This window comes from Brachyhypopomus gauderio, chromosome 2 (assembly GCF_052324685.1).
Source record: "Brachyhypopomus gauderio isolate BG-103 chromosome 2, BGAUD_0.2, whole genome shotgun sequence".
Lineage (NCBI taxonomy): Eukaryota > Metazoa > Chordata > Actinopteri > Gymnotiformes > Hypopomidae > Brachyhypopomus > Brachyhypopomus gauderio.
In genome coordinates this window covers 33078461-33089759 of record NC_135212.1, presented here as the reverse complement: position 1 = coordinate 33089759, position 11299 = coordinate 33078461, and the positions used below count along the sequence as shown (strand labels likewise).

The following is an 11299-nucleotide window of genomic DNA, read 5'->3' as shown; positions in this document are numbered from 1 at the left end:
TACTTTTAAAACCTGGAAAACGGGAGACTCAGTGGCGTTGTAACGAGTGTTGATAAGAGTTTATCCACTTTTTACCTAGAAAACAACAGTTGCGTACATAACAGAGCTCGTAGTGTGCTCCAAACGTGACAAAGTCCTGAAGCACATCACGCCTTATGTTTATATCGAAGTTTGTGTTCGTTTTTTTACTTAATTTGTGTCCATTTTATATCCCCCCCGCTAATAATTTACACTCGCCACCCCTCTTGGTCTCTGACGGGTTGGCCACCTCTGCTCTAACTGAACATATTATGCTAGTCATTTTGTGTTTGTTGTCGTTTTGCTTGTAATCGGTATCAGCGTATCCGTAGCACCGGAAGTTCTAACACAAAGTCAACCAAGATGGCCCTGCCCAGCGTTGTCATGGAAAATAGCGTGAATAGGGAGCCTCGGTGACACCACCAGGTCCAAAAACACTGCAGTCTTTCTCTCATTGAAATGTAAATAAAATAGGTTAGGCCTACATGTAGTAGCCTATGAATGAAATACAGATCACTGCAATAAGAACAGTTGAAAGGCTCTCCGTGTGATTAAATCCTGTAAAATCAAATACATTCATGGCACATTGAGCAAGTGTAGGCCTACTAAAAATGAAAGAAATAGATTAAGTAAAATTAATGAATGAATGAATTCGATTTAAGCCGAATAGCTAAAAGCCTATATCTACAGAGAATAACCCCTCATCAGTTTTGGCACTGGTTATTATTTAATAATGAACGTTGAATTAACAGTAAATACAATCAAACCTATACACCGCACGCTTAAAAATATGTTAATCCCTTATTCCTTATTTTCTTCTCTCGCCAACTGGAAATATGCAAGTTGCATTTTTCCGCTGATCTGTGACCGGTTCACCGCTTCTCTTAAGTTATCCCAAAAGCCCGTTTGGTGTACGGTAGCTGATTGGGGATCAGTTTCGAACGTAGCGCACGAGGACGGTCTCCCAAATCGGCCATTTTGTCGATGCCCTTTTATGCCATGGCGGAGATGGATGACGGCGACGAGCCGGGTTTGGTGCACACGCAGAGCTGCTCATCGGGTCCCAAGTCAGGGGGAGACAAAATGTTCTCTCTCAAGAAGTGGAATGCCGTGGCAATGTGGAGCTGGGATGTCGAGTGTGACACGTGCGCCATTTGCCGGGTCCAAGTAATGGGTGAGTGTTGTTAATCTAGCCGGTTAGCTAGACAAAGGTACCAGCTAACAACCCCAGTCACGCTAGCTAGTTAGCTGGTTAGCTGGCTGTATGGCGAAGGCTCCTCTTCCTCGCCAGCTGGCATGTCAGATGTAGCTAAAGTTAGATAATGACGAGCATTTGATGAGCAGCTCGGATGACCGGCTAGCATGTAGCTAAGCTCATGCGTCTGCTGCTGGCAAAACGCCGTCGCGTTACCAATGAAGCCGTTACAGGCTAATAACGACAGGTGAGGTGCCATGGGGTTGTTGACATGTTCAGCTCTTATAACCGCCTAGCCATCCGACAGCCTTTTAGCCTACCTTCACTCTTTTGCGCTGGTAAAGGCGGCTAGATAACAGATCGGTTTCATACATAGTTTTATTAGCTAGATACAGATTCTTGAAATGTTAGTTACTGCCCACAAACCAGTGAACAGAACCAGTGAACCACACCACACAGCTGACTAAAAAAGTGACTGATGAAATGCCTTTAACCACTATCTGAGCAAGTGACATTTTTAAAGGTGTTTGGCATAACTGCATAATTCTTCCTAAGTTTGATAACCATTAAAATGTATTACTTGTGTAGTTACTAAGTCTGTCCATCTTCCAGATGCATGTTTGAGGTGTCAGGCAGAAAATAAACAGGAGGACTGTGTTGGTGAGTAAACCGCTTGCTCGATCTAACAGCACGGCCATGGCGCTGCGGCAGATAGCAGTAGCATTCTGAGCAGCACAAACAGCATCTTTGTGAATAGCCTACGGCTGTATGAGGGGAATGCTGAGGACCTTTTTAGTGCACCACCAGCACCCGTACACACATCTTTATTACATTCTTTGTATTTCTCTCCCACCCTGTCCATTTCTGTGTTCTCTCTCTCTCTTTCTCCCTCACCTATATATCTGACAGCGTGTACCTCATTATCCAGGATTTATTTATGCCTTATTGTGCGAGAGAATGGGCTCTTTTTTTGTGTTTAGTGAGTGAAGCACTGTCTCTCTCCCTTTTCTAGTTGTATGGGGAGAGTGCAACCACTCCTTTCACAACTGCTGCATGTCCCTGTGGGTAAAACAGAACAACCGTTGCCCGCTCTGCCAACAAGACTGGGTCGTTCAGAGGATCGGCAAGTGACGACGCCCATGTCCACCCACCCAGTCGTGCAACTTCTCAGCTGGTGCCTAGCTTTAAGGCTCAGGACTGTGAACACTTCCTCAGCTGCTCAACATAAACCACGGTGTGCATGTTTGTGACTGTCAGACGGAGCACGCAGGCATTGTAATGGAACTGTATGACACTGGCTGCCTGTGTGCTCTGTCGCCGTGCTCGATAATGGGGCATGAGGTGTAGCAGCAACCTTACTGGACTGCCTCTGCAAGAGTGGATGGTGATTGTGTGTTTTATTTGTATAATAATAAAAAATTAAAGACTGTTTAATCTGTCTCTGCTGTTGGCTGTGGATTAAAGACACAGCAGGTTGTCTGGAATATGGAGGATGTGCATGTGCAATGTTTTTAACTCAACAGAACTTTGCTATTACTTTAATGTTACACTAAACATTTGACACACTGAAAATGTCCAATGAAAATCCTCTTTTTGCCCAATACGCAGTATTGTCACCATTGGGTAACTAGTGATAAAGATGAATAGGTTGGTGCAGATCAGAAGGCAATTAAGAAGTGCAGTATAGACAGTAGCAGTAAGACCTTGTGACTTAAGATGCTGTTACTATTTATGTTTTTGTAGGTTGGTTTACCAAAAATTATATTTATAGTATTGTAAGATCTTGTAAGTAAAACCTGCATGTTCTTTATTTTGGGGGTTAACAGGTTTAGGTGGTTCAGGTTAGCTGCATGCCTTTTTCCATCCTTGGTTAAGGGTGACGTGCCCTCGGTCCTAATTGGTTACTGTACATTTGTAATATGTAGACTGTAACCACTGAGTTCTAATACGTGCACAATAGCATTTGTATGAAATAATGACATTGCTGTAACATCCTAAGATTCCTGTTTGTAAATAATGGAGGTACTTATATTCCCACTTTGAGTGACCAATTGCAGAACACCTGGTGTCTGTTTCAGAAAACTGGATTAGTGTAACTCATCGTTGACTCACTGAGTTGAAGGAAACCCAGTTAGAGCTAACCTGCTTTCTGATGGGTTTTGTTTAGGTAACCTTGAGTTTTTCCTCTACCCGAACCCTGACTGCAGGATGTGTCAGAAACTGCATCCCTTTCTTAAAGAACCAGTTGATGCTGAAACACTAATACTCTGCAGAATTCTTAATCAGGGAGAGCGTGGTCAGACCATGCTTTCATTTTATTAGACCCTGCTTGGCTGTTTAATTTTTCCTTGGTGACCATCTGTTTGAGTATTACCGCTTTTCTGTACAATCAGTCATTTATCTGAATAATGTTCAGTCCTCGTATTGTTCGTATGATACGTTGTGGACACGCTGCCAGTTTGGGAACAAACACTTCATTTATTTTACCAACTGCACATATTGCCAAGGCAACCATTTGTAAGGCTGTCAGAAATGTTACTGTTGTACTGAATTTTTACTGTCCACTTCTGTGGTGTTCCAGATATTCTCATAAAAGGAGAAGTACACACAATTGCAGGTATTAGTATAAGCAATTATTTAATTTTACTGCTTAGAATCTCAAAAATCATACTAATCAGTTAATTTGATACACTTTAGGGTTTCCAGGTGTGATTAGATGGCACAATCATTCCCATCACAGCTCTGTCAGTAAATAAAGTAGATTGTGAATAGGAAGTATTGCCAAAGAAGTAATGTGCCTTTAGCAACACTACAGCTACTGTACAGGACATGAGCCAGTGTAGAGAAGACCACCAGATTCACTACAGGACAATCCAGGTTAGAGGGATCCATGGGGCTGATATGGTTCCTTTGACTTCAGACACAAGGCAAGTTTATTTCTATAGCAGCTTTCATACACACTGGCAATTCAAAGTGCTTTTGAATTTGAATTTTGAAGAGGCACAGGTTCAGCCCAAAAAGGTCATGTGGTAACATTGCTACAATTACAGGACAACAGTGTCCAACACAAGCAGGGAAGGATCCTGATATGCATCTTATCCACCCTGCTGACGCACGGAATGGAAGAGCAGTCAGAGGATCACTCTGTTACCATCATTTCTGATTATCCCATCTGATGAATCCCAGCTGTACACACAGTACAGCCATTACATAGGAAGCTACTGGAACATGATGCCTTCAGAAACAGTCACTCTCTATGTTGTATCAACGGTTCAGGCTGGTGGTGGTGGTGCAATGGTGTGGAGGATATTTTCCTGGTACACTTTGGGCCCATTAATACCAATTGAACATTGTGTCAAAGCCACAGCCAATCTGAGTATTGTTGCAGACCATATACATCCCTTTATGACCACAGTGTACCCACCTTCTGATGATGCCCCATGTCAAAAGCGCGAATCATCTCAGACTGGTTTCTTGAATATGACAATGAGTTCACGCGAATAGCCTTTGAGGAATATTTCCTGTACCTTGAATCTATGCCATGAAGGATTAAGGCAGTTCTGAAGGCAAAATGGGGTCTAACCCAGTGCTAGCAAGGTGTACCTAATAAGGTGGCCGGTGAGTGTATTTGTGCTAGTTAAGGATACTTGGAGACAAGTAAAGCACTTTAGTAAGTTGGTCTGAATGAAAGCCACTGCTAAATCATGTAAATGCAAAATGTGCTTTGTAGTGCAATCAGTGCACTTTCAAGTGCACAAGACAATGTCTCAAATGAAAAAATTACAAGCTGCAGTCTTTTGCTCAGACAATTCAACCACAGCCTGCATTTGTAAGTATGCATCGCAATAATCAAAGAGCATTAAAATCTCACCAGGTTACCAAATAAGACCCTGTTAGATGCTCTGGAGGTTTTTTAATCTGATGAGGTCTGGGGAAGCTGGAGGAAGAAAGCATCAATGAGGATGATTAGAAAATGCTGGTCACTGATTAGGAAATGAGTGAGAGTGAACCCTCCCACCCTCTCTTTCTCTCTGTTCCACCACCTTATCTATGACATGCAGATTACCAAAAATTATAGGCTGTGCTTTGATCTATGGTACAATTGAACATTTTTGAGCCTTTTCACAAAGTTTTTGTTTTTTTTTTCAAAGTGTTTTTTCACAAAGGTTTTGACAAAGTTTTTATCTTCATGAGAAAATAATTATCTAGCACTTTAATTCTCATAAACATGATACATAGAGACATCAAAAACTGTCAGATCAACTATCTGGAGTATTGATTCAATCAAAACCCTGAAGCAGCCAAAGAAATAGACGAATTTCAGGTTTCAGTTAAACTCTTGGTATCCTTAGAAATAAAACCGACCTGTATAGTGTATTTAATCTGCATGGCAATGTGAAAATGTTTTTCAGATAAGTTAAAGATGGCTAAATCGGTAGCATACCTGTTGCTTCTAAAAACACACCCAGTGACATCTGATCTGAGGCAATAACAGTGACGTCTTTAAATCACTTCAATCTATGTATATTAAGTTGTTAACTACTGCCTATCATATCAAATTACGTTTTCGATACTGTATATAAACATTAAATGTTTACTCTGTGGATGAGGTATTTGCTCAGCCAATGAACCGGAACTTATGTGGTCATTCAAAATAAACATTTTAAATGATCATTTATTCATCAATCAGATGGGTTCTGTTCTGTTGTTCTGCACAGAGACAGTGCTAGTGATTAAATGGCAAAAGGAGACGATTCACAACAGACGAACCCAATGATCCAAATAAGAGGATTAATCTGAGAGTCTTTAAAATCTCTCATTTGCGATCTCCAAAAAATAATTATGTCAGCATCATAGCACTGGTGTTTCCCATTCACTTCTTAATCTAACTATATTGTTTGTATTGTGTTGTTCATACATAACGAGCCAGTGACGTTTTTTTCGCTTTTCTACATTGATTATGGAATTAAACGATTATGTTTAAGTTGAAATTTAGAATCAGGTTTAAGTCGTGACTTTCAAGTTAAGATTCTTATGGACTGCACTGTACGCATGTCTGATGTCTGCATTTCAAGGTTAAATTTGTGTTAAAAAACGCAATGAGGTGTAGTTACACACTATCTACCAGACGGTGTCAGTAAATACCCACCTAGAGGGTCTTTCAAAATCGAGTCATATATACATTTAGCCTTCTATATGGAATGCTCCTGGCTACAAACTCAGTGTGTAAGCTTAATCACTGTAAATCTGCGGTTATGACCAGTGAATGAAGAAGTACGTTAAGTATGCAAACACATTTCAGCACGGAAAGATATCTACAGAGAGTGTATTCAAAGGACAGTTTAACCGATGGAGTGTTTCGTAATGTTTCTTAAAAAAAAAAACGGCACGTTTCACAAAAGTGATTTGAATGTGTAGTGTAAGCAAAAGGGACGATGGTGAAGTTTGGTAATCGCTTGCAAGACGTGTCAATAACAGTTTGAAAATATCTATATATTTCACGAGTGTGTTAATGGCTGAGTTAACCATCGTAAATTCCTCATAAGCTACCAGTCTTGATCTTCGCAATTTTTAATGTTAAAGCCCTGGAATTTCTTACTTCTCATCGGCAAATGTTTTTTAAAACACAAGTATCTGATAGGAATGCGCATTTTAATTAATTGCCTGTACCCAAACAGCAGAGGGTGCTGTTTGGATCGAAATTCTTCTCGTGCTTGGCTGAATGAGTGAACGAGTGACCAAGTGTTCGCTCGTGTCAATAGTTTTTGCCAGTTCTGAAAACAAGTAATTTTACTGGAATATCTTACTAGCTTAGCCCCATTGTGAAAACAGAAGTCGGAGGTGGAAAGAGGGGAGAGAACCCGTGGTTTTGGACGCCGAGCAGGTATTTGTCCTCCCGCGTGTTCTTGGATGACACCTCGGCGTGCCATAAACAGGCCCTCCAGAGGCTCGTGGAAAGCTCGGGGCGCGGCGCGGTCTCGCTGAACTTTCCGGAATCTACGATCGAGCTCCCTTCGGCTCGACCACTCGTTCTGTTATTCTGTCCTAGCACGAGAGGACACGGACCGAAATAGCCCGTGGTTTCATTAGAAAAATAAGGCTTGTCTATTCGCGTAGGATGGATGTGGCCGGTGTTCTTATATGATTTTTTTTTTCATTTCTTCATGCACTCCTAAACTGCGCTCATGTGATGGAATCAGTTGAATATTTTAAACATTAACTTAAACTATTGGTGTTTGGGCAGCAGTATGGTGTTGGACACGAGTATGGTGTTGTTCTCTAATTTGCAGCTTAGACGCGGTTTTAATGTAAGCTAAACTTAAAAAGGAAACCTATTTCCATAAAATATTATGTCCAGTATTATTTCCACAGATAAGGCATACATTCATACTAATCCTATAATTTTATTATACCAGGTAAATTAAGAGACACATATCCTTTGGAGAAAGGAGTTTTCTTAACATCCTCAAAGTAAATGCACATTGAATTACTGACACATGCTACCGCTCTAAGATGTTTCACTGTGGTGTCAGCACCAGAAACGATCGTGTTGTGTGCAGCCCTAATTAAGTGAGGAAAACGAACGTTGCATTCGGAGAGCTGATCCTTCTGTGGATGACATTGAACATTGAGTAAACCCAGACCGCAGGCTGCTGCTCGCCACGATTCCAGAGTCAGGTTTCATCTCAGCCACACGGCCAGTGTTCCGTAATCTCATTTAACAAGCTGACATGTGGCTGCTAACACAGGCCTAACATGAAACCCCCTATCACCAACTGCCAGCCTCGTGGTGTGACACGCCGCTAGCATGTTTTTCAGGGTTCGCGTGAACTCGTGTACATGCACGCTTAGGTAAGGTGGATATTTCTTGCTGTTGTATGTAGCCCCCCCCCCCCCCCCGACAGACAGACATACACACACACACACACACACATGTATCAAGCTTAGGCTCTCAGCACAGCTTTAGGGTGATCGAGATAAACATTCGCCAGTATTTCCTTGAGGAGCAGGCGGAACGCACACGTACACACTCATTTTTTGCCAGCTTGAATGATAAAGGAGTGTTTGGAGTCCTTTGAGAGGGAAGGACAGTGAGGATTCTCACACATACTGGCATGCTCACACACATTACCCACACAGAGATGGGAAATTATAATGCAGGCATGTTGCATTGCAGCGCATGTGTGTGTGAGAGAGAGAAAGAGAATGCATTTAGATTTTGCTCTTTTTGGAACTAACCATCATGATAGATAAACGTAAAATATTACTGGGAGTTTTGTTGTTGCTGAGGCTGAAGTGTTAAGGTTAGGGGTACAGACAAAGCATTAAGTAGCTACAGTAACACAAGTCAATAGAAATACCCCTGAGAGACAGTAACATAAGCCAGTGTGTGTGTGAAAGTGGAAGGATGGTAAGTAGGTTTCACGCCTGTGCTGAAGAGGTTCAGCTCTGGGCCCTGATGGAAATCTAAGACCGAGAACACGAAGGAGGCTTCACCAGCAGGGAGACATCTGTGGCTGCCGCGACGACAGCTAAACTCCCACCAAGACATCTCAGAACATGTTTTTTCCAGGTGTGCGTCTGTGTGTGTGTGTTTGAGAGAGTGGCGGGGGGAGAGTGAGGGGGGTTGGTTGAGATGACATGGACAGTTTAAGGCTTCACCCGAAATACTCAAATGAGAGGAAAATAGCTTCTTCAGCACACACACATTCACATGGCTGATTCAGTGCATACTCTGACATGTGCACCAAAACACTGACCACACACACACACATACCAAAACTCTGGTACACATGCACACACACACACGTGTAATATATTTTGGTGTAATATATACAACTCTGAACTCTGATCACACACATACACACACCACCTGCCTCTGAGTGACAGCAGTTGGTGGGTGAGATCAAAGCCATGGTGAGAGTAATTTAGGAGTCGTGTTTGCGACATGATCTGGCTTCACTTCAAAGCCATGCTGAGGAGCAACGCTACATGGGCAACTTCAGGATGTTATCAGCAACCCTTACAGTGACACACTTCGTTTGGAGTGTGTGTGTAGGTGTTCAACATTTGTTTGCATCTTGTCATTTCTAGGTTTGTACTTGCAATAGAGGCTATCAAAGTACACCTAGCATTCCCCATTCCCTCATAGCACCCTATTATACACAAGAAGTGTGTGTGTGTGTGTGTGTGTGTGTGTGCGTGCGCGTGTTTCTACGTGCATATGCCCACGTCTGTGCATGCATGTAGTTGACTCATGAGGCACATGTGCACTGGAGTGTTTATGTGAGAGTGTTCTGGCAGGTGTGTTTGGATGCATCTACGTGTGTTTTGTGTTAATGGTACTGGTGTAAAGGCAAGTGGTGTGTCAGATATAGTCCTCAGCATCAATCGGGGCTTTGAGTAAGCCTGGATTAACACCATGAACCCCAGCTGACTAGATCTTCAACCTGCTTTCTGTTATTGCCTAAGATCAGAGACTGCATCAAAGGCAAAGCGGGAGACACAAATATAGAGCTTAAGGAAGTGTAGTAATCACCCCAGAACTACAGGCTGGGGACTGACACCTTCTACAGCACAGTTCAGGACAGGATAGGACAGAAGATGAAATTAGGCTGAGTGTAAAGATAGAAGTTAAAAGACCTATGACAGAGATCTCGGGTTTTAAATGAATGTGCACAGACAGCAGGAACAGAGTGATAAATCGTGCTTAGGAATGGAGATGAGATTCTTTTAAACTGGTCTGTGCAAAGTTTCTGTGTGTCCATCAAAATTAGAAACCTGTGAAGACATGTGTTAGTAGCGCTGTTTACAGGTCTGGTTGCCATGGTCCTCACTTGACCATGCTCATCAGTTTACACAGCCACCGAGGCCTGCGTTTATTTTCTCGTTTACATTTGGTTTTGTTGGGCCCCTTGCTTGAATTCTTGACATTTCCACATATAAGTGAATTCCAGGTCCAAATCAAAAGAAACAACCTCCAACCTCATGTCACTCCCTGTAGGATTCTCTCTCTGTCTCTGTTTCTGTCTGTCTGTCTCTCTCAACAAACTCTATGTGCACAGCAAACAGGGAAAACACTTGTTTGCTAGATTTTTAAAGGGTCTTTGATTCAGTATTACTTTGTACACCTCAACCTCTCTGCTACAGTGTAGCTCCTCAACAGGTCTTTAATATACTAGCCACTTATTGTAATGACCACACACACATCCAGATATTTATTACATATCACACACTAATAAACACACACACATATCCAGATATACACTATACACCGCAGACTAATAACCACACACACACACACATCCAGATATCTATTATATATCACAGACTAATAACCGCACACACATATCCAGATATACACTATACATCACAGACTAATAACCACATACAAACACACATATCCAGATATCTACTGTATACCAGACCCAGACTCCCTACACATACACATCACTGAACCAGACCCAGACACCCTACACATACACATCACTGAACCAGACCCAGACTCCCTACACATACACATCACTGAACCAGACCCAGACTCCCTACACATACACATCACTGAACCAGACCCAGACTCCCTACACATACACATCACTGAACCAGACCCAGACTCCCTACACATACACATCACTGAACCAGACCCAGACTCCCTACACATACACATCACTGAACCAGACCCAGACTCCCTACACATACACATCACTGAACCAGACCCAGACTCCCTACACATACACATCACTGAACCAGATCCAGACTCCCTACACATACACATCACTGAACCAGATCCAGACTCCCTACACATACACATCACTGAACCACAGACTCCCTACACCGTAAAGGAGAGAAAAAACTAACAAACAAACAAAACCATTCACTCCAGCCAGGTGCAGATTAAAGCCTTTTGTGGCCCTAGGATATGAAAACCTTGGGGCCCTTTAAAATGAGATTTTATATGTGCAATATAAAAACAATGACAGCATAATGAGTAGGTCAGTATGATGTCATAAAAGAGCATTCATTCTGATGCAACAGGAAAAGAAACAAATGTAAACAATGGGCATGCGACCAGGATTGTAGCCTAAC

The 11299-nt window shown here is 42.2% G+C and overlaps 1 protein-coding gene across 1 annotated transcript; it reads left to right on the top strand.

Annotated features, from left to right (window-relative positions):
- Positions 1-974: 974 nt before the first annotated feature.
- rnf7 (ring finger protein 7) lies at positions 975-2651 on the top strand. Its single transcript, XM_076994458.1, has 3 exons — positions 975-1192; positions 1826-1873; positions 2226-2651. The coding sequence occupies exons 1-3, from the start codon at positions 1003-1005 to the stop codon at positions 2342-2344; spliced, it is 357 nt and encodes a 118-aa protein (XP_076850573.1). The 5' UTR covers positions 975-1002; the 3' UTR covers positions 2345-2651.
- The last annotated feature ends 8648 nt before the right edge of the window (positions 2652-11299 follow it).

What these genes read in the sequence shown, in the direction of transcription:
- rnf7 (XM_076994458.1), top strand. Translation starts at nt 1,003, where the DNA reads ATGCCCTTTTATGCCATGGCGGAGATGGATGACGGCGACGAGCCGGGT. An exon ending in TTGCCGGGTCCAAGTAATGG is followed by an intron (nt 1,193 to 1,825) that starts GTGAGTGTTGTT and finishes TCCATCTTCCAG; the next exon opens with ATGCATGTTTGAGGTGTCAG. An exon ending in TAAACAGGAGGACTGTGTTG is followed by an intron (nt 1,874 to 2,225) that starts GTGAGTAAACCG and finishes TCCCTTTTCTAG; the next exon opens with TTGTATGGGGAGAGTGCAAC.